The following is a 23,920-nucleotide window of genomic DNA, read 5'->3' on the forward strand; positions in this document are numbered from 1 at the left end:
TTTCCTGTGGATGACATGCAAAGGTAGCCGTGGACTAACTGAGGTAACCTCTGGCTTGATTAGAAGCTGGGTTGAGGGGGAGCTTGTCAGACCTGAGGGGCAGCCTTTGCAAAGACATTAGGAAACATGTACTGAGGGAATGTGGGCCAGTTTTGCTGAATCATTAGATGTATGAAAGGGAGCAATATGTCATGAGTCTGGAAAAGTAGGCCAGATCCTGATTGTGAAGGGCTTTATACCGAGCAGGAGGTTGTATTTTATCCTAGAGGTCACAGGGAGTCACTGAAGTTTCATGAGCAGAAGAGTGACCCAATCATCTTCATCTTAGAGAGAGTGCCATTTTGAATGATTAATCAATACAAGAGTTTGGTTAAAAAAAAAAATGTCTTAGAGGAATCAAAATTATCACGCAATTGTTGTTGTCAAAAAGAAAAAAAAAAACAAACCTCTGAATAAATAAATTTAAAAATCTGCAAAGTCCACAGCCATTCTACACACTTTCATTTATTGTCTGGACAGTTAAAGTACAAATAATTCAAACACAACAAGATTAAGAAAAGAAACATTTACAATACTTTTTCCCTCTGAAATGATCTAAACTAGCAAGGTTAACATGAAGTCATTCATTGTAACTAAAGTATACAACTGCCTGGTCCTAAGAAAGCTTCTTTTTCCCACCCCCTTTTCCCCCCAATAGTAAACACATGGTAGAGAAAAGATTTTGGCATGCCCTCCCCACTAGTCCCTGGCCAACGTGTCAGAACATGGCCAGCCAACTGAGCTTCTTCACAGCAGGTGATGAAATGTGCAATGAGCGTCCTGGCAACTGAAAAGCTGGAAATTTAGAGAAGAGAACCTGAATGTCACGGTGTGGAGATGCCGTCGAGGATGCAAGCTGGGGTTCCCCAGCGTTTCTCTACGTCTACAGAAATTGGCCTCTTTGGGTGTGGAAACTGGCGTTTTGGTGACATGCACTTGGGGGGGTTAGCATGGGAAAAAAAACGCACAAAATTAGCCCAAGTTATAAATAACCATAACGTTTTATTACCTTTAAGACTAAACTTGTATTGAAAAGATTTTTATGTAACAAGACAAGAAAAGCAATAACCAATTTAACTATCAACTAGATTATGCATAGCGAGTAACTGCTTCTATTACCCAGGGAAGAGCATGGACCCTTTTGTGATTTGGTGTTTGGTTGTTTTTCCCATTTTCCGTTTTCAATCTAGAACCACACAAAGCATGAATATACTCATGTGGTTGGTCAGTGCATGGGGACCGGGAGAGCCCTCCCCACCCCACCCCCCAGAAGTTTTTGTTCCCTTCGCTCTGAATTTGCATGTGTGTGTTTGTTTCTCCCCAATCTGAATTTACATGAAAAGAAAGACCCAGTGATGGTGGTGGTATTCTTCTACTGCGCAGTAAGAAAAAATATTCACAACAAACATGACAATAGAGCAAACGATATTTCTACACAAGTTACTTGATACCTCTGTCACTTAAGTATAAGAAAACATTTTTTAAGGACATATACCAACGAAACTAGCAAAGTGTTACAACTTAGAATAAATTAACCCAAAGGAAAAAATAACTTTATATATATATATATTTATATTATATATACACATACACACACAACGAAATGACACAATAATATGCTTCTTCCCATAGTTTAAATGAACAAAGAAGTAAAACTAGCTAGATTTGATTTTGGCCCATATGCGTCATTCACATCGGCAAGTAATAAATAAGTGATTCAAGCAAAAACCAAAAATGGTGTTTCCAATGTACCGACATAGCCCAGTTCTATCAGCATGGGCGACAAAGTCAATCTTGAAATTCCTTAACAAATTTTTAAAGCAAATGTAGTAGTTTTTTTATTTGTTTGTTTGTTTCTTCTCTTTCCTAAACACATTACATTGAACTATGACACTAAGATATGTAAATAATTTCGTAGCACCTACTGCTTAAACTAAGGAAGCTTCCGATTAGAAGAAAAAAATTAATCATTTAAACTTTTGTTCTGTTGAGATCCCATACTGATGACTTAAAGAAAAACCGTCTCACATCTCCTCTCCTTGCTTTTGGGTTTTGACTGTGGGGAACTGTGGTACCCTGGGTAGACCCCTCTCTGCTCTCCCTTCCTGTAGTAGTTAATATTTTTTTTTAATTATTACATGCTATGAAAAGATATGAAGATCATCTGTTTTATAGCCCATCCTTCAAAAAACAATCTACGAATCCGGATTAAAACACACATCTTTGATCTCTAAAAAGTTACCAGTGCAGTATGAACATGACAAAGCTGTCAATTTCCCCTAAATTAGCCAGTCAAAATATTTTTTTTTCTCAAATCCAGATTCTCTTGTAAAAATTCTTTATATTTTATAAAAATAGATTTTTCTTGAAACCCATTTTCAGCAAAGAGACCACCTCTTTGGCAACATTAATGATATTAAATTGTTAATGTCATCAGGTGTCCTCCTCGGCCCCATCCCCCTAACAGAAGGCTGCTGAGTTCACATGATATAAAAGAAAAGGAAAAAGAAAAATTAAAAAAAATTGCAAAAGGTATTTTTTCTTTCCTGTTTTGCAATTTTTATTATTATGCTTTAATTTGAAATTGGAGGGGTTTACCAATCTGATTGGAGTAAAATGTTTTTGAAAAGGAAAAAAAAAAAAGAGAAATCTTGTTCTTTCTTTTTAATTCCATTGCTTTGTAAAAATTGTGTTTTGTGTTTTTTTTATGGTTTTTTTTTCTGTGTGTTTTTTTTTTTTTTTCTTCAAATAAGCGAATGGTCACCTTAAAAAGATTCCCCTTCAAAGAAGGCGGTAAAGTTAGCCGGCTGGGTAAAAATCCCTGTACATCGTCATCTATGTAGGTCATATTCAACAATAACAGCTATGAAAGAACATTCAATGCATCAAAGATTTGTTTTTGTTATTTTCTAAGCATTATATAAAACCCTTTCCTGGTACATCTCAGGATATCCAATGTTTTAATACTTAGGCAACACTGGCTTATAAAGTCCATGGTTGAACATAAGCCTCCAAAGTTTGTTTTTCTCTCTCTCTCTTTCTCTCTCTCTCTCTCTTTTTTTTTTTTAATTTTTTGTGTGTGTTTTGTTCGTATATATTTATATATATATTTTAATAAGTAAGGATATGAAATTCAGGATTTGTGGGTCTTGTTGGTTTTGAAGGAAACTTGCAACACTCGGTCTCCCAGGCGGTATCCGTTAAGGCTGGCGATTGCCATGGCGGCCTCATCGTAATTGGTCATGGTGACAAAACCGAACCCCTTGCACTTGTTGGTGTTGAAGTCGCGAATGACTTTGACGTTGTTAACAGCCCCGAAGGGGCCGAACAGCTGCCAGAGCACGCTTTCGTCGGAGTCGGGGGACAGGTTGTAGACAAAGATGCACCAGCCCGTCCCGGTGTGCCCCGGGATGTTCATTCCTACCAGGCTTGTCATCCCGTCGATTGTGATGGGGGAGAACCTAGTGAGCAAAGAGAGGAGGGGGGGAGGCTTCGAGGTGTTGCTCTGAGCCAGGGGTCACCCCCCCTCCACCCTGAACCCCAATGCACACAGAGACATACACAGAACATACAGAGCTTAAGGTCTGTCCCTGGTGTGGAGGATTGCAAATACCCCCCTCTCTCCCTCTCCCCCCCCCCCTCTCACACACACACACACACACACACACACACACACACACACACACACACACACAAAACCCCCAATCAGAAATCCAGAGCATTTTCTTTTGATATGGGAGAGGGTCTGGGAGTGCTCCCTGATTAGACCAGACAAATTTTCAAGATCTCTCTGAGAGAGGACTGTGGGAACTGAGTCCCACAACACAGCATTTTCAGTTATTTTGTTGTTTGCTTGCCATTTTTTCTCATTTTTTTTCCTTTTTTGATCTGATTCTTCTTGTGCAGCATGATAATTATATAATTATGTATGCCTCTATTGGATATACATATACATATTTTACCATGCTTAACATATATTGGATTACTTGCCATCTAGGAGAGAAGGTGGGAGTAAGGGGGGGGATTGGAATACAAGGATTTTCAAGGGTTAAGGGTGAAAAACTATCCTCACCTATGTTTTGGGGGGAAAAAAAGCTTCAATAAAAAAGATCTCTCTTTATATATTCCATTTGCATTTAGAAGAATGGAGAGTTTTTGTGTTACAGGTTTTTTTTTTTTTAATGGAGAAAAGGAAGAGAATAAATTTCTTGTTAAGTGAAAACTAATTACTAATAATTTTAAAAAAGATTGGCCTTGAAAAAAAGGGCTCCTCTGGTGGTCATTCCAAAGGCTAATCTTTTCACAACTTTGCTCAACTTGGAGCCCTTGGTTCTGCTTATCATGCTATCACTGGAAGATGCCCTGGAAATTCTGCCCCTTCCCACCCTTCCAGTGTGGAAGCTTCAGCCCTTCACACCTCTCTGTTAGGGGAGTATTGAAAGGAAGACCATTGGATGGATTGGTGAATGTGCGTGGCTCTAGCTGGGTTCTTAGAAAATCAAAATTCTACTTCAGAGTTTATTCAATTTTTTTGGGGGGGTTAATGATCTTATAAATTAGGAAACCCCCTGGATTGGCCCAAACTTTGTCCACCAGCAGTTTGTTAAGAGAAAAGTCTGGGTACCACTTTAAGTGGTCAAAAAGCTGGAAAGGCTGTGCCGGAGGCCATATAATCCTCAAGAAACCTATCCACATGCAGACTCTCTCTCTGCAGGACAGAGTAATAACTACCACCTCCCTTGAGTGTCTTTTGGCTTACAAGAACATCTCCCTCACTATGTCGGTGGTAGAGGCCAATGAACCTCATTTCACAGATGAGGGAGCTGAGGTTTAGCGAGAGGAAGGGGTTGAGATGTGAACAAAGGCCTCTTTCCCTACTAAAGTGGGCTATTCCTTCCCACCTCACATGGAGAACTGCAGTGACAAGTATATTCACTACAAAATCCTAGTCATCTCATCCTAGGGATTCTGTGCACTCAGAGAACCTGATATTAGGAATAGTGCTTTATAACACATTCTAGGTGCTGCAGAAATACTACTTTTTAATTTTAAAATTAATTTTTTATCATACAAATTATATTTTATTATAAAAATTATGTAAGTAAATAAAATTAAAATAAATTTTATTTTAAAAGTTTTTTTTAAATTAATTTTAAAATATTATTTAACTATTTTTAACAATCTTTTTATTTAATTAAATTTAAAAAAATTAAAAAAATTCAGATCTGGAAAGTTGGCCATGTGTAATTTGCATTTTGATCTTGGATATATATATATATATATATGCATATATATATATATATATATATATATATATATATTTTTTTTTAGTTTATTAGCAGTCACTTGATTTGTACAAGGTGCCAGGCTAGGGATGAAACAAGAGGTACCAGAAAGGTAACCCTAAGTCACTTTCAGCACATGCCCTCAGCCTCCCTTTCTACGGACTACAGCACGTTTGGCCATGTTTAGCCTTCAGGACGGGCTGAAGAGGTGACTGGAGAGGGAGAGGAGAATTCTGGGGCACAAGAACAAGAGGTACTCTTCCTTCTCCTCAGACTTGTGACGCAAGTCCATGGTGGAGGCTGAGAGTTTGTATTCAGGGAGTCACTTCCCGTACCGGGTAGGGGTGGGTAGTTAAAATGCTGTCTGGTTAAAAAGTGTAAGTGTTCGCCCAGACGTGGGAGGGGTGTGGGAATCAGGCACTAACTGAAGGAGAAGGGAAGACCATGTGTGTCTAGTCATTTGGTAGGGCACAAACACGAGTCAAAGGACAGGTCACATCGACAGGACACCCACACCTGCCCCGCTCCGCCCCACCCGTCAGGGAAACTCCCCTGGATGCAGGACGAGGAGTTCTGAGATCGAGCCTTGACCTGGAGTCCAAGCTGATCCCCTGACCTCGACCCGAGCCCCCAAACTTCTTGAAATGAAACAACAAAAGAACGCAAAGAACCAAAAGAAAGTTGGTATAGGTTAAACCTGTGAACAGAAGACGCCCAAGATCAGTTAAGGTGTACACAGTTACACTCCAGAGCCCAATTAAAGATGAAGTTAGGAGGCAGGGGACAGAGGCAACCCCTGCAGCCACCTCTTGGTCACGGCTGGCCACCTCTGACCCGAGTCTTTCCATGACCATTGTGGAATTGTCAACTACAGTAAGTAAAATTGTTTAAATCTGATATAATCACGTCAGATTATTGTCCCATCAATAATGTCATTTGTAGGAGTCTGTGCCTTCTAAAGGTATCTGGGCACTGTTTGAACTACTGTTCAAAAGGACCTCAGAGGCCTCTGAAGTTGTAATTATTTGCCCCAAGGCCATCTAGGTAGTCAGTGGCAGAGCCAGGATTTGGAGCTGACTCCAAAGCCCAGAGCTCTTGCCATTATCCTCACATTGTTTGAGTTTGCAAAATTAGCTGGAGAAAAAACAGATGCTTTTCTCCTAAAAGCAGTCATTAGAGAGCAGGGACATTCTTAAGCCAAGGCACTATAGCTGTGACACCTGAACCAAGTTAGAGGCCCACCTGTAAATCAAAGAAAAGAAAAAAAAAGTGAGATGCACGCGCATTCTCTGCGCGCCCTTAACAAAAACCAAAGAAACAAAACCAACTGAAGTCCGAACTAAAAATTAAGGATTTGACATGCTGGTGGAAGAAAAAAGTAATTAAAGAAATTTCGAAAGTTAGTGAATTAAAAAAAATAATAAATTATAGCACCCATCTGTGCCAACACGGACATCTGGCGATCTGTGGAGTCTTAATTACCTCTTTACGCCATAGGCCATATTAAGCAAATTGTCCAGCCTGAAAAGAGAAGGAGGGTCTCGGGGTTAATTTCTCACAGATGGCAAGATTGAGCAATGGAACGATTCATTCTGATGGCCCCCTTGTCAGAGAAGAGACGCTCAAGCACTTCCCCCAAAAGGCCTCCTAAGCTCCTCGAGTGGCAGCTGCCCCTCTCAGGCCCTCAACATGGTGGGATGCCCGGTGAAGAGCCACTCGGGAGGAAAGCCTGCTCGGTCTCTATCTTGCCCCCTCTCTCTCCAGGTCTGTAGTGGCAACTAGAAATCATTCCTTATCCCACTCCACCCTCTGAATTAATTTTTGAATTTTATGTTGGGTATAAAATAATTGTTTGTGCTGTTCCCCTGCGATCAAACTTGTGGATAAAAGATTTCTGTTTGAAATGAACCAGTGGCACACCCATCTGCACCCTTCTGAACTTATCCCTTTTTTGGAGTGGTAGAGGGCAGAAAGGAGCAGAGAAGAACAAAAAAGCCCAAGCAGGAGCTGAAAGGGGGCTTGCCCAAACCACCCTTCCTGGGTGAATGGCCAGCAGGCTCTAAGCCACCTCCCAGCCCGCCCTCCCGGGAAAAGCTGCTCCTACCCCTACCCTGGGGCAGCAGTAGCCATGGTTTCCATTATTAGAAACCTCCAGGAGAGGATTTTTTACATAAATACTGTATGTGCGCTCACACAAAGTAAAAATTAGGTGACTTGGATGCTTGGTGAGGAAGAAATCATTAGCAATTTCAGCTCCCATTATTATTCCTGGCAATGGAGAGGACTCCAAAAAAGCTAATTGTCTCTCTTGACCCCCACCCCAGGCCAGTCCTTCCTGCTACATTCCTAGGAGATCCTGGATAATGAAAATCACCCTTTAATTAAGGGAGGAGAGTGAAAAGGAGAGGGGAGAAAAGGGGTGAGAGTGCTACAGGAAATGTATTAGGGGCCATTAAGAGAATAGCTCCCCCCTCCCATTAGTCACAGACCAGGCCTTCAACTAAATAAGTCACAGGAAGATTCCCCCCTCCCCCACCAAAAAAAGGGGAGAGACGCTACACAGGGCTTCTGTCCATCTGAAGCAGACATCCAGTGATAATGACCCCAGGAAGTTAATTAGGGCTGAAATAAAGCTTCCTAAATTGTGTCCTAGGCCACCAGGATTTTGGGTTAGACATAGCAGCTGGGATCAAGGCTACGTGCCCCAATGGGAGCTACTTGCTGGGGAAGAACCAGACTCTGCCCTCTGCCTTCGAAAAGTCAGAGGAAGAAGCCTTAGGGGTCAGAAGGTCACCCAGTGCACTCCCCCCCACAGAAGGAAGTGTCTGGCCTAAAGTCATAGTGAACAGATGACCTTATTTTAGTAATTAACTTCACTGGGTTTTTTGGGTCTGTTTTTGCGTTTTTAATTCTATCATATTCCTTGCCTTCTCAATGGGTAGAGAAGGGGCTGGAGGGAGGGAGAGAATTGGGAACTCAAAATTTTAAAAAGTGAATGTCAGAATACAATAGAATTATTTCTAAAAATTCCCTCTTTCTTTCTGTCTTCCCCTCTCCCAATCCCATCTATTTGTCTCTCTCCACAGTCAAAAAATATGAGAGCTGAGGGTGACCCCATTCACTGATGGGATTCACTGATCCGATGACCCCCGAGGGGCAATGTCTGCACCCCTGCATGGCCTTAGTCCAGGCTCTGGCAGCCCGGCCCTTGGGGGCCTCGCTCACCCGTACCTGAATCTCTGGGCCTGGTGGTGCAGAGGCCCCGGGTAGCGTCTGTTGGGCGACTGGTAGAGCTGGGAGAGCAGGGCCTGGCTCGTTTTCTGGCTGGGATTGTTGGCGAACTTCACAGTAATGGGTTCCGTAGCACCGCTGGGCTTCTGGCCATTCAAGCCTTTGATGGCTTCTTCTGCCTCTATTCTCTTGTCGAAGCGGATGAATCCCACACCTCGAGAGACACCTGGGCAGGAAGGAGACCAGGTTAAAAAAGAAGCAAAAACCCAGAATCATCCAGGTCTGAAGGGAAAAAAAAATTGGGGCCCCATACCATCTCATCTGAAAGCACCTAAGCTCCTTGAGGCTTCACTCTTGGCCCAACCCAAAGACTCCTTAAATGTTTGCTGATGGAATGAGTGATCTCTTCTGGCAAGCTGCACTGGGTTCCCATGCAGTAGGTACTTAATAAATGCTTTGTCAAAACTAAATGCATGTTATCTATGAAGAGGAACATCTCCAGATAATTCTAGTCCCAGTTGCCACACCTGAGGCGGGGCAGGGAAAGGAGATGGCTTGTTCATGGGTCCCTGTCAGGTTCAGGGATTCTGGGTCCAAATGGGGGTTTCTCTTCTACAGCAAGAGCAAAGTGACTCTCAGAGAGGTTGGGTAACTCACCCAGTAAGTATAGGGGAAGGACATAGACTTGGGCCTACCTAGTGAGTGGACGTCTAAATACCCTGACACTTGGTCCTAAAGAACATCCAGAGCATAAAGGTCTGGGGGTCCAACTAATGGAACCAGAACTCAGATGGACACCAGATCTGATTCAAGGCTGACATCTGAGGGAGGGATGAAAACTGCTGTGGCCTAGACCCAACAAGCAGGACTCAACAAGGAAGGGAAGGCTCCAAAAGGTAAACTGAGGTTTCATAGGGAAGCTTCTTAGCCTACCCAAAGGAGAACAAAATGCCAGGGGAGGGAGGGGGCTTCCCTTTCCAGGAAATTGGATGGCTACCATTTGACCAAAGATTCCTATGATCTCTTCTGGCAGGAAGACCAGGGTCCTCCTCCCACTCTCTGGAGCCATACAAGAAGATGTTCCTTTTGATCCACTACTAAAGCATCTGCCAAAAGGACTCTAAAGCAAACATATTATATACCCTTTTGGTAAAGTGCTGAAGGCTCACAGGGTGAAAGCTGCATGGGCAAGTGGCTCAGATGCAAGAGGGCTGGTTGGTAAGTGGCCTCCAAGGCTGCTGGGACACTCACGTCAAAGGAGGGGTCCCATCTGGTATTTGCCACAAAGCTGGTCTGCATTACCTGTATCCTTACAACCCTGCTAATGATGAGCCTATTATCTAATGTAGGCAAAGAACTGGATACCCCTGGAAGGGGAGAAGGAAAGGGTAAGAGCTTATTTGAAGGGGGTGATTAGCCTTAATTTTTTCAATTATAAGACCTGGTTTTAAATTCCAACTTCACTAACAGAATCGCTGTGGGATCTCTGGCCAAATTTCCTCATCTGTAAAAGGAGGTGTTAAAATGTACTTAAAAATACTTTAATTCAACCAGTCACCTTTATCCATTTGTTGCTGAGCAAACTAGACAACAAGGTTCATTCATAGGTTCTTGTGTGTCTGTATACTTCTACCACCACTTTGTAACTTTATATATATCTATATCTAGATCTAGATCTAGATCTAGATATAGATATAATCTATACATAGATATGTGTATATATACACACACAAACAAATACTGGGGGCCTATACATACACATATCCATATCCATAAACCTCCCTTGAACAAGACTTGAGACCTTTAATAGAATATAAGCTTCCTAAGGGCAGAAACCAAGAATTTATTTGATTATTCTTTCCCAAGGTGGAGCACAGAACAGTATTTACAAGATGTTTGTTGACAATGACTGACTGCCTGAGGTCATTCCTGGCTTGGTGGAATGGAGCTCAGAAGCTTAGCCACTACATCTGAGCAAGGTTACAATCTTTATATATTCATAGGTTCTTGGGATCAAATTTCAAGCTAGAAGGAAGCTGGAGGCCACTGAGAGTGGGCTTCTTTTCCTCCTGCCCTGTCCTGGAATACCTATTTGTCTTTAAGGCCTGGCATGGTCCCACTCACTTCCCCACTTCTGCTACCATCTACTCTTTGTCTATCTTGTCCCTACTTGGTATTTACAATTATCTTTCTGGTTAGAACATGAGCTCCTTAAGGATAGAGATTTATGTGGGCTTTTTTTTTTTTTTTTTTTTTTTTTTTTTTTTTTTTTTTTTTTTTTTTTTTTTTGTGGGGAGTATCCCTATTGCTTAGCATTTATATTTTTAAAATGCCTTTTTCATTAGATTTTTACAGAGGCGGGAACTGAGGTCTGGAGAGGTCACATAAGAAATTAAATGTCTAAGATTTGAATACAGGTCCTCCAGTTCTAAAACTGGTTCCCTCTATATCATATCGCCTCGAAGATATGACAGCTTCGGTTGCACAAACAAGCACTTATCAAGTACCTATTATGCACCAGGTTTATAGCCTAAATCAAAAGCAAAATGCTGAGATGATTGCCAGTTGTGCTGGTGAATGGAATGACTACCTTTGTGAAGTCATGAAACCAGAAATAAACTGCAAGCAAGTGTGTGTGCATGTATAGTGTGTGTTTATAGTACAAAATGTGTGAGAGCTAAAATAAAGGGGACCTGGATGCAAAAGGGTTAAACTAGCCAGCCTGACTCATCCCTTAAACCCTGCTAAACCCTACTGGAGGAAATGAGCTGAGAACAGGGCCTGTGTGCTTCAGCACAACGGACAGAAGCTGGCAGGCAGGGGTGAGGGAAAAAGCCCCCCAGTGAACCTGTGACTTGATCCACGAGGATGCGAGAGGTGATGATACGGCCGTACTGCGAGAAGAGCTGCTCCAGTTCTTTCTGGGTCATGGTTTTTGGGAGACCGCTGACGTATAAGTTTGCATCCCGAATGGATGCTGAGCTTGGACGGGCATAAGAGACCTGGAAGGAAGAGGAGTTGGAGGAGGAGGGGAGAAAAAGAAGCAGAAGGAGGAGAAGAGGAGGAAAAGGTAGAGGAAGAGAAAAAAGAGGGAGGAAAGAGAGAAAAGAAAGGGGGGATGAGGAGGAGGAAGAGAAGAAAAAGAGAAGGACAAAAAGAGGAGGAGGAAGAAGGGAAGGAGGAGAGAGTGAGTCCACTTTCAGGCTATAGTGCCCACCTCCCAGTCACCCTTTGCAGTTACTCAAGCTAGCCTGGCCTCCAATGACCTGGCCCTGTGTGCCACCTTAAATAACTCCCCTTCTAGAAGTCCTCCCAAGAGCCAGGAAAGCTCTCTTTAAGCTTAAATGAAGCAAGCCCACAGCCACGATTCTGGGGCACATGAATCAGCAGGTAAAGGAACCACCAATCCCATCTCCCTTATCTCTGCACAGACTCCAACTCCTCAAAGTCTGCCTGCCATCCTCCCTTACAAAGTCATGGAAAATACCGAGCTCCTGGCCAGCTCCATCTCTTTTTCTCCCCAACTCTGGCTGGGAAGGCTCAGAGGACCACCCAACCCTCACTCCCCCGAGTATATCTATATCAGGGCAGTCAACCCAGCTGCTTCCAGAGCACCCCCAAGGAGGCCAAGCAGGGCAGTGAAGGAAGTGAGAGCCCATTGGTGCACCAAAGAGGAGGTGCGATTTCAGGAAAAAAATTATCTCCCTGGATCTCTGTGAACTGTTTTCTTCCAAAATGCTAACAGAGACGTGTAAACAGATCTGAAATTCCATCTGCAAGGAGCCAAATCTGCAGCGTACACATAAGCAAAGCACATTTCAGTAGTCATTAATTTTAGATTTTTTTAAAAAAAATTATTTTTATTTTTTATTTTTTTAAATTCAAAAGACAAACAACACCCAGTGTTGGCGAGGATGCTTTGCAGCCAGTCTCTCTCGCTCCAGCTATTTCTAGGGCGGGCACAGCTCAAAATAGAGCTGGCCGGCTCTCCAGCCTGCCTGCTGCTGCTCCTGCTGCTGGACAGTGGCCTGGCCACAAGGAGCACAGGAGCACACCTCGGCAAGCAATCTTATTTAACCTAGACTACAAACACCTGACTGGGGCACGCATGCCATGTGCAGTCATGGATACACACGTGTGTAAGCACAGCGGGTAGTTCATGCGGGACTGATCACTGAAGCCATTTTTTCACTGCATGGGGGCCGGTGCATTTGGGAAAGAGTCTGGGGTTGGTGGATGTGTGTTGGGGAGGGCCCCCTCTCTCCTCAGTACCCTCAGTTGGGCCCCAAATCCCTCCCCATGGCACAAATGATGGCTCTCTTTCTCTGATCTCTAAAAATAGACGTTGACTCAACAGAGAGATGGGGTGTGACTAATGTTAGCTCCTGCTGATGGAGGCAGAGGCAGTGGTCTGCAGCATTTGGCACTGGGGCTTTGGGCTGGGGAGGACAACAGGGGTCAGAGAGCTCCTCCACCATAAGGGCAGGCAGCAAGAAGCCACATGGGCAAGAAGGCTTTTGCCCCGGGCCAGCCTTGGCTGTTGGCCTCAGCAACTAGCCCTCCCGAGCTAGGGCCCAGTCAATCAAAGAGGCTCGGTGTAAGAACTCATAAGAAGGTCTATCTGTAGTTCTTGTCTTAGCCCTTCTAAGCAGGCGCAGGGCTTCCTAGAGCCCCAGAGGAACCACCCAGCAGGATCTATAAGATGCTGGGGCTAACCCTCAGAAATTATTACAGAGGGGCACATGAATGGTCCGAGAGGGACAGCTCATGTCCCTGCCATGAAAGACGAGGCTAAGACGGCAGAACTCAGAGCAAAGAGATGTTTTCTCTTACTATGGTATTAGAATTCCAGAATCTAGTCAATCAACAAACATTTCCTAAACACCTGAGCTGGTGCCAAGAACTGTGCTAGGAGGGGATGGGGAAGGGAAAAGATTAGCCTTAATAAAGGCTCTAATATGTGCTGGTTACTATGGTGGATGAGGAAGTGTTTATTTATTTATTTCATACCTACGCTACATTAGGCACTGTGCTACAGAGGGAAGGGGAAAGGAATACAAACTGGTTATCAAGCCCCTATCTGTGTGCTAGGGACCTCACAAACACTACCTCACATGGCGCCAGGTGCTGGAAACAAAAACAGAAGGAAGCAGTAAAGCCTATGAAGCACATCCTCGAGGTATCCAGAACCTGCTTAAGGGATGGGGACCTCATCTTTCAGGGCAGCTCCTTCCTGCTGTGGGGCTTATTCTAACTGAAGGGGAAAGGGCAGGTCTCTCGGAAGCTGCCTCCACCCTTGGCTTGGCTTGCAGTCCTACCGTCTGTCTAGCTGCAAGCACAGGAAAGGTGGGCAGCCTGGCACAGGCCACCTTTTGGGAGTCCGGTCTCTTTGTCCACGGCCTGAGACAACCACCTTAACATTTCTCTGAATATCCAGTGCCTGGGAGACAGCAAATGGACATTCACAATACGGCTGGCTTGTACCTTGGGGGGCTCCCTGAACTCATTCCTCAGGACTCTGTCCGCCCTCAGCGTCCTGAAATGAGCCAGGAAACATCTGGCCTCCACTTAAAAACTTCCTGCCTTGAGGTGGATGGATCCTTCTTGCTTTGGGGGGAAGAGAGGCTATTCTTCCAATCCTACCCATTAGCCTGCAGTTGATGCCAGGGTATAAAAAGGTCAGAACTCAAATTGGTGCATGTATTCTACATCTACTGTTTACAAACTGCGTCCATTGAGACAATGTATGCCCTCTGAGGTCAGAAGGGGTCTCATTTTTATCTTTGGATTCTCAGTTCCTGGCACATGTGGGCACTACTCTGGGTGGCAGCTACAGACTGCCAGATCTGGCAGATCAAGACAACTTGAATTAAAAATCTGGCTTCATTCACTTTCTAGCTGTGTGACTCTGGGAAAATCCCTATTACCTCAGTTTTCTCAACTGAAAAATGGATGTAATATTAGTACCTACCTCCTAGAGTAGTTGTCAAGGTCAAATGAGCTAATAATTGTAAAGTGCTTAGCATAGTGTCTCGTATACCGTATAAATGTTAGCTGCTATTATTATTACTTAGTAAATAGCTGATGATAATAACAATAGAAATTAAGTAGCAGTTTTAAGGATTGCAAAAAAATTTACAAATATTATCCCATTTGATCCTCACAACAGCCCTGAGAGATAGGTGTTGTTATTATCCTCATTTTCTGGCTAAGGAAACTAGGTGATGCCCGGGATGACACAGCTATGAAGCTTTAGTTACTAAGTTAGCTACTAAGAAGTGTTGTCTTCTTGCCCCCAAGTCCAAGGCTGTGCACACTCAACTAATGCTACCCAGTGGAGTTACAGGACAAACTTTAAAAGTGATGAATAAGTGGGGGTTTTATTATTTATTTCTCTCTGTGAGGACATGAATGGCTGGCCACCTGTTTTTGGTCCAAACCTAAGCTTTCATCAGTACAGGGACCTCTCAGTCTATTCGCTCCCTCCCATGGCCCATCAGTCACTGGGAATACGGTCCTAGGAAAGGTATTGAGAGTATGTTTTAAATCATCTTTAAGGTACTTTCTAGCCATTTCCTGTGATTATCACCAAACCTGAGACAGGAGAAGAGGAGAGAGAGACTTCACTTTGTACCAAGAACTCTCTCCAGAAGCATCCACACTGACCTTCCCTCTTTGGTCCTTCACAGGTAGGCAAGACCCCCACTGAGAAGTCTTACATCAATGTAACTCCTAAATCCACAGAGATTGAAGTTTGACAAAATGAAATCATTTTACTGTAACACGGGGCTCCTAATTTAAAATCATACGCCCTTCAGTTATTGAATGAGCATTTATTAATTTGAATATATCAATATTGATATTGATATCAATATCAAGTAATCACGCTCTGGGTCAATGGGGGTCAGGGTGTGCAGTTAGGAGGAGGCCACTTTGGGCTAAATAACAGGACAAACAGAACTACTCAACAGCAGAAAGGACTGTTTTGTGAGACCATGAGCTTCTTATCCATGAAAACTGGGGAGCAGAGCTGGATAGCCCCTGTCCCCTTTCTTCCGCTGGGCAGGACAGCCACAGGATGGGATCTGGAAAACCCCTTGGATACAACATCCATGGGAATCCCCTTAAAAGGAGCAAACTTAACCCCAAAGGAAGAGAGGGAGTGGCCAAAGAACCCAGCAGCAGCAAGCAGAACAAGCCTAAGGCCTCAGCCTCCACATCCAGGGCTCTCATCATTCTTGCTGACATAGTCACCAACCAGGCTTCAAGCTAATAGTCAGCATTTATATTGCTCTGTAAGGCTTATAAAGTGCTTTACATAGATTAACTCATTTGGGCTCCCCAACAACTCAGTGTTGTTGATATTGATCTTTTTGCTACTGACATCCCATGTGAGGTTTTCTTGGCAGAGATACTATAAGGATCTGTCATTTCCTTTTCCAGTTCACTTTGCAGATGAGGCAAACATGTTAAATGACTTGCCCCGGGGTCACATAGCTGGTAGATAACAACCTTAATGCTGTGAGGGAAATGCTATTATCCCCATTTCACAGATAAGAACTCTGAGGCTAAGAGAGTTTAGGTGACTTTGCCTTGAATGGCTAAGTCAGAATTTGAACTCAGGTCTTTTTGACTCCAAGTTCTCATATCATGACTCATCCTTAGCTATCTTCTAGGTGCCAGCTCTGGATTAGGAGAAGGGCCATGAAGCTCATTTTTTAAAGAGAAGGTGATAATTGAAGACAAGGAAACATTTTGAACAGTCCTAGGGAGATGACTTTCAAAGAACCATGAGAAGCAAGAACAAGGAAAGACAGAAGTCCCCAGAAGGGAGCCCAGGGGCCGTCTTATCTCTGGTACACACTTGCTGCAACTGTGGGGGGGGATGCCGTTTTGAAGGAAAATCTGCCCGGGACCACCTCCGGCCCACCTAGGAGGCCTTCCCTGCAACCTCCTCGATGCTCTTCTCCCCCTTCATTCTCCTCCCACTTGTCAGTGGCCAGACTCTATTCTATAAGCAGAGCGTGAGCTCCTGGAGGCCAGGGCTTGTCTCATATCGGTATTCTCAGTGCCTTTTATTCCCATCTGAGTGGAGGACTCACCACTTGTCAGAGCTGGGACAAAGCTTAGAGATCATGTAATTCAACCCTCTGTGCTTTACCCAGAACAAATATTGCGGCCCAGAGAGAAGGCCACTAAATATGGCCTCGAAATGTCAGAGCTGGGACTCAAACCTTCATCCTTCTGATCCCAAGTTCATGATTCTTTCCATTCTATCTTATACAGGAATCCTCTCAAGAGTGTCTCTGATGAGGCTCATTCAGCCTTGCACACCTTCACTGATGAAGGCACACAGGAATGACCTTATAACAGTCCAATGACACTCAGCAACAACCCCGGGGCTGAGCCAACCACCTGCGGGCACAACAACCCCCGATACTCGCCCACTCAGCCCTTCAGAGCCACAGCCTTGACAAGGCACTCTGATCATCGCCTCCCCGCAGAATCTCCTGAAGAGCACATGGTATCTGCTAACAAGTGCCCGAGCCAGGATCTGAACCCAGCCCTTCTTGATCTCCATGCCAGATTCTCTACTCACAGTGCCACAAATGCTTTGTGCTTCTATGGAAATCCCTCTCCAAACCCGTAATTTGGCCCAGACTTCCTTTTCCACCTTTATTCCAGGCCCTCATCCCTTTACGCTGTGTGCCAACCAAGCCGTAATCCTGTTTTCTCCAACCTCCCAGCTTTTGTATCACTGTCCTCCAAATCCAGAATGGCTTTTTGGACCAAACTCAGCTTTGTCTATTTGCTGAAATTTCTCTGCTTTAAGGCCCATGTCCATGCTCCCAGTCACTGCCATCCCCTCCCTCCAAATACTTCTCCCCAGCCCAAAGAGATCCATCTAGCCATGAGTCTCCCACTCTGAAGTTCACCAATGGCAAGGGCTGACACGGGCCTTTTAAGGGCGGCAAAACCCCTTACAAATATGACCTAATAAGAATAATAGCTAATATTTCTATCAGCTGATTCTATGGCAGGTTCCATGCTAAGTACCTTATAAGTATCTCACTGGGTCCTCACAACCATCCAGGGAGGGATGTGTAACTGTTATCCCCATTTGACAGATGAAGAAACTGAGGCAGACAGGTTAAGTTACTACTTGCTCAGGTCACACACGGCTATTCCATAGCTGAGGCAGGATCTGAACACAGGTCTCTGATTCCAATTCCAGTGTTTTACCCAGATGCCTTTACCCCATCACAAGGGCCAAAGAATGCAGTATCTAAACAGGTTTGGAGCTGGAAGAGACCTCAAGAAGCCTCATTTTACAGAAAATGAAACTGAGGTTCAAGCAGGTTAAGAGTTGACTTGTCCAAGGAGCAGGGGTAGGTTTTGAGCACAGGCTGTGCACCTCTTACCCTTGAACCCAGAAGCACCAGAAAAATGCACGTGAATGTCTTCTTCCCCTCCCAGACTGGGAGCCCAAGGGCTGGGACCCTGCTATCCCTATCTTGGTATTTCTCCAACAGGGATTACATGTGCAGGTGTTCCCTCTTCTTCCTACCCCTACACAGGAGACAGAACTGAACTTACGAAGAGCAAGGCCTGGGGTACTATATGACCACAGGCAAGTGGCTAAAACTTTCTGAGCCTCTGTTCCCTTATCTGTACATTGGGCATTTTCACATCTGCCACAACTGCCCGACGGGGCCCTTTCTGTCACTGTCTGTAGTTTATCATGATTAGCAGTTTTCACGTAAGAATTTGTCCCCTTTCCCTGCCACTGAGCCCCCGACTGGGCCACTTTTCAAAGCAGGAAGGAAGCCCCTCGGACAGGTGCACGCAGCTCCCCCACTGGCCACGTCCAAGAGAGCAGGGCCCACTCTTCGCCGGCGGCCCACTGTTACCTCCGCAGCGTTTGCTCTCTGGGCCCTGGACTCCCGCTTCATTATGAGCATCTCTGTAGTCTGGGCTTACTGTCCAAGTGCCTGGGAGCCCCCCAGGATCCCTGCATCCGAGGCCAGATTTGAACTTAGGAAGAAGATGGTCTGGCGCTCTGTGCACCATGGAACCAGGTGGCTGCCCTTACTCTCTTCTAGGAAGACAAAATACAAGAGGGCTCAGAAAGTGGGAGTGGAGATGGAAGGAGAAGGACACCATGGGAGGCAGGGCACTGAGGGAATGGAGCACTGCTTGGGGGAAGGGGAGAGCACTCTCAGGGCAGGCCGGGAAGGGCTGCTGCTAAGGAAGCTGGAGAGTGACTGTGAGTGCACGCCTGGGAATCTCTTTGCATGTATTCTGTATCTATTTACCTGAGTAAATCTGATTTCTCTTAATAAAATGAAAGATTGGGGCAGGTAGGTGACAGTGGATACAGCACCAGCTCTGAAGTTAGGAGGACCTGAGTTCAAATCTAGCCGCAGACACTTAACACTTCCTAGCTGTGTGACCCTGGCCAAGTCATTTAACCCCAACTGCCTCAGCAAAAATATAAATAAAATAAAATGGAAGATCTTTGAGGAGAGAGACTTATTTTTATCTTTGCAAACTCATTTAATAAATGCTTATTGATTGGCTGATAGAAGCCGGTTAAGTGACAGACTTCTAGAGATTTTTATTTTTATAAAATGAATTATTAACTAGGAAAAAATGATGAGCCCTTAATCAGCTGACTCCTACTATCACCACTAGCCCACCCAGCCTAGCTAATGAAATCCCCAAGGACAAGCTAAGAGATACAAGGTTTACAGCCTTTAAAGGTTTATACTTTGTTAACTCCTTATACACTATAAAGTTCCCCATCAAGAATAACACGATTCGAAGCTCACTGGCTGACCAAAGTCTGGCCGAGCTCCTGGTGGGGCGGTCATTTAAAAAGAAAGAGACCCTTTATGAAGGAAATTAGACAGGAAACGGCTAAGGAGAGTCGGCTATAGAAGAACACGGGTTTCAAAAGGGGAATAGTAACTTAACTCTTAGGAGGGGGAGGACAAAGAGGGAGGGGATTCTGTCTCTCCCCTTCCACCAGCTTTGGTAATTTTCTGTGTATTAATTTGCCTGGTAGGGGATACTGTACCAAGTGGGGGAAGGGTCAAGATATTTAGTTTCATGAGGATGAGTTGATAAAAGAGACAATTCTGAACTTAGGAACGGAAATAGGCTTAGGGGTCGTAAGAAACAAACTTCCCAGAAAACATGCTGCCCCACTGGAAGAACTACAAGAAAGGAAAGGACACTGGGGTCCTACCATAAGTGTGAGTATCATGTTTTAATGTAGTGTGTGTGTGTGTGTGTGTGTGTGTGTGTGTGTGTGTGTGTGTGTTCAAACATGCTTTTCCCATTGTTGCTATCTCAATAAATGTCTTTTCTCTGAGCTTATTGTGTTCTCTGGCTCCCTATTAACAGCAAACACACTAATGGGGGCTCATGAACTCGATTCTAAGAGTGCAGACCCACAGAGTATGCTGAATAGGGAACAGCTTACAGCGCCACGCTGGGGAGCCACAGAAGGAGGACGAGCCACAGAAAGGGGCAACACTTGAGTTCTATTTTAAATGTTATCAAAATGTACTGAAGAGTGTAATTCCCAGATCTCAGGCTCAGGAATAAAAAGAAACTCCCAACTTTCTCTTAGCTGGGATCCCCAACTCCATTCCCTCCTTCTGTTCAATCTAGTCTCCAAACTGCTGCTAGTCTAAATTTTCATAAATGTCACATTACCCCTAGGCAAGATGGTTCCTAACTTCCTAATGGCATATGAGCTAAACTTAGGGACTAGACGGTCCCCTTCTTTAGCTTTAAATCCCATGATTTTTAGGAACCTGTTAACCCTCTATGTTGCTCCCCACAATCTGGCCTCTCTCACTTCAAAGAAAATTTATTCATTCCTGAAGCTTATCCCTTAATGAGCACCTTTAATCCCTCCCCTTTGTTTCCTCTGAGACCTAGCTCCAATCCAAACCCTCCCTCCAGCATCCTCAGCAGCACCACTCGTTTATTTAGGAACATGTGCAGGTTTCTCCATCCCTCAAAGACTCTTTGGTCCAGCTATCAGACCAGTGAACACTCCTACCTCTACATTCAGAAGTCTTGAGTTGGCAGGCCTTTAGAAGTCACCCAGCCAACCTTTATCTGGAGAAAGGTCCCGTCCGTTGCACTGAGCAGCCATCCACTCTCTAGCTGGAGACCCCCAGCGATGGAGAGCCCAAGACCTCCCAGAGCATCATACTCTCCTTTAGGCTAGCCGAAGCTGTTAGCAAAGCTGGCTTCCAAATGAAGCTGAAATCCGCTTTGCACTCCCATCCCTCTGCTCTAGTTCTATGTTCTGAACACCAAGGTGAATAATTCTCAGCTCCTAAACACAGTCCTTATCATCTCGCTCTCTCCCTGCTCAGAGCATCTGTTATGGCCAACTCTCCTCCCTCTAGCCCTCATCCTCTACCCGATGTCTCCTCTCGCTTCACTAAGGAGACTGAGACCATCTGTATCAAGCTTCCTGGCTCTGGGCTCCATTCCTGCAAACTTTTAAGCATTTGCTTATCACCCACTCTTCCCCCACTCTGGCCTAAGCAGGAGGGGATCCCTGCTTCTCCTCCGTCAGCCTGCACTCAGAAGCTTCTCTCCGCCTCTCTCTTCCCTCCCTCCTTCCCTCTCTCCCTTCTTCCTTCTCTCTCTCTCTCTTCCTCTCACATGCACACACATACACTCCATCCAACTCCTTCTGGAGGCAGCCTACAAATATGCTGAGGTCTCCCCAATCCCCAAAATAACCCTTCCCTTGACATATCTACTTCATCCAACTCTACGGTCCCACCTCTCTCCTCCCCTTCACTGTTAAATTTCTTGGGAAAAAATGTCTATGCCCAATGCCTCTATCACGACACTGCCCACGCCCTCCTAAACTCCTTGCCATCTGGCTATCCGGTTTTCCTCTCTTCACCGCCCCCACCCCTGCCTCTTTCCCAAGGTGGCGATCCTGAAGGTTGCAGAGGACCAAAGCCAATGGCCTGGCCGCTGCTGACTACCCCTTCTCTGCCCTCAGCTTCCTGTTTCCTGGTTGTACCCCCTCTACAACTGCTTCTCTCCCATCTCCTCCCGCTTTCCCAGAGCCCTAACATGGGATCCCTAGAGGATCCACCCTCAGCTCTCTTCCCTACTCTCCCTTGGCTGTAGGCTTCTGGTTACAGAGAAGAGTCCCAAATTTGGCTGAGTCCTGGACGCAGCTTCTGGGCCCCTCATTGCATCAAACTGCCTGCTCTCCTCCCCAAACTGCCCCTCCTTCAAGCCTTTTCATTCATGTATAGGGCATGAGGATGACCTCAGGCCCCATCTTTCACTGCTGTTGACCATTCAGTGATCCAGGCCCATGGTCACTTCCATCTGCATCATCTCCCACCTCCAGCCCCTCCTCCTTATTCCCATCACCTCGGTCTAGGAGCTCCCTATCACTGGCCTAAACTATTGCAATTATTTAATAATAGGTCTTCTCATTCCTACCTAACCCATTCTTCACTGGCTGCCACTTATTTCTTGACACACAAATATGGCTCCCCTTCCTCCTCCTCCAAACCCAATTTTCCCCAATTGGTTACTAAGTAACAAAAACAACAACAATGATGAATATTTTAAAATTTATGGGAAGCTTACATATTATGCGTTTGCTCTTTTTCAACCCTATAAAGTAGAGTATTAGTATCTTCACTTTACAGATTGAGAAACTGAGGCTGAGAAGAGATTAAGTGGTCACACAAACACCAAGTGTCTAAGGAAGATTCAAATTTACACCTTCCTGACTCCAAGTCCCAGTTCTAACTACTCCACTACCCAGCTAAACAAAATCTAAATTCCTTGTATGCCATTCAGGGTCCTCCCCAGGATGGAACCACCCTTCATTTTCATTCTTGAATTAGTCTATTGCCCTTTAACTAATCTACACTCCAGTCCCACCTGTGTACCTTTGAACAGGTTGTTCCTTATAGCCAGGATGCCTTCCTCCCCCGCTCTACCTCTTTTGGTTGGATTTCTATTCCCTCTCTGGTACCCAACTCCAATGCCATTTTCCTCAGGCCCACACAATGGTAATAATAACCCACATTTACATAGCACTTTTACTCACAATGCAGCATTGCAAATATGATTATCTCCCCATTTTACAGCAGAGAAAACTCAGGCCATGAGATGTTGAATGACTCCGCCATGACTACCCAGGTAAGTGTAGGAGGCGGGCTTTGAACTCAGATCTCCTGATCTTGTGTCCAGTCCAGCAATGGAATAGTGAAGACATATAGGCTGACTAAAACAAGCTGATGCACAGAGTAGTCTTGAGGGAGAAAAAGTCCAGTCAGTTACTACTCCATGTACTTTTCTAAGCAAAAGGAAAGAGAATTCCTGCCTCCAAGGAACTTGTTTTTTAAAGGAGCAGTCAGTATCTAGTCTTGCCTCCCTGGGATGGTTTTAAATCTTTCTTTTGCATCCTTCTATTCCTTTTTAGTCAATAATCAACGAACATTTCTGAAGTGCCTGTTATACGTCAGGCACTATGCTAAGTGCTAGGAATACAGATAAGAAACAGCCTACCCTCGAGGAGCTTAGGCTCTAATAGGAGAAGATAATTCACAAAAGGGAGCTAAAAAGGGGTTGGGAGGGCAGCTCCAGGGGGTACCTGGTACTTCTGAGGAGTGAAAACCAAGTAGAGCAGCTGATAGGAAACAAAGAAAAGCCGGGAACTTCAGAGCCTCCATAAAGGAAGGCTTTGGGAGGACATTTCTGTTCTGTCCTCCAGCCCTTCGATCACAAGAGACAATAAGGATACTGAGCAGGTATTGAGTATCAAACGCATAGCAATCTCCAAGATGATGAGGTTCCTAATAATAATCTGGGCAATGAGGTTATAATTGAAATTTAAGAGCTGCCAGAGAAGTGCCCGATACACCGGTCTAGTCCCAGAGCCAGGATGTGGCAGAGGCTGGGCTTGGACATATACACAGTTATGTATCAGAGCATGGATTATCTTTCCTACTTGACTGAACGCTCCACAAAGGCAAGAATCCCATCTCCTGTCAGGGTCTCAAACAGTAGTGACCCACTGTACAGAAGAGACTTCACTGTTTATTTGCTGTTTATTATCTCCAATATTCTTACTCTCCCCATGACTTTTCAGCTCCCTTTTCTGTGTTGTATGACTTCTTGATTAGAAGGGAAGCTCCTTGAGGGCAGGGTTTTTTGGGTTTTTATTTTCTTTTCACTTGTATTTATATTTTCAGCACTTAGCACAATACATGAAACAAAGTCAGCAAATTAATAAATGCCAGTTTATTGCCTTCCCTTCCTCTAGATATCAGCTTATTTTAGTCAACTCAAGT

The 23,920-nt window shown here is 44.6% G+C and overlaps 1 protein-coding gene across 9 annotated transcripts in view; it reads right to left on the reverse strand.

The window, feature by feature from the left end:
- Nucleotides 1-484: 484 nt before the first annotated feature.
- ELAVL4 (ELAV like RNA binding protein 4) overlaps nucleotides 485-23,920 on the reverse strand; it is a 134,070-nt gene continuing 110,634 nt past the window's right edge. For 7 of the 9 annotated variants that reach the window (XM_074265986.1, XM_074265981.1, XM_074265982.1 and 4 more), the window contains exons 4-7: nucleotides 11,404-11,557; nucleotides 8,556-8,781; nucleotides 6,807-6,845; nucleotides 485-3,500 (exon numbers count right to left, since the gene is read on the reverse strand). In XM_074265986.1, the coding sequence (XP_074122087.1) occupies nucleotides 3,173-3,500; nucleotides 6,807-6,845; nucleotides 8,556-8,781; nucleotides 11,404-11,557 (747 nt within the window). In that variant the 3' untranslated portion in view covers nucleotides 485-3,172. The remainder of the gene's footprint in view (nucleotides 3,501-6,806; nucleotides 6,846-8,555; nucleotides 8,782-11,403; nucleotides 11,558-23,920) is intronic. The other 2 variants (XM_074265988.1, XM_074265983.1) reach the window with 1 other exon arrangement.

This window comes from Sminthopsis crassicaudata, chromosome 4 (genome assembly GCF_048593235.1).
Source record: "Sminthopsis crassicaudata isolate SCR6 chromosome 4, ASM4859323v1, whole genome shotgun sequence".
Lineage (NCBI taxonomy): Eukaryota > Metazoa > Chordata > Mammalia > Dasyuromorphia > Dasyuridae > Sminthopsis > Sminthopsis crassicaudata.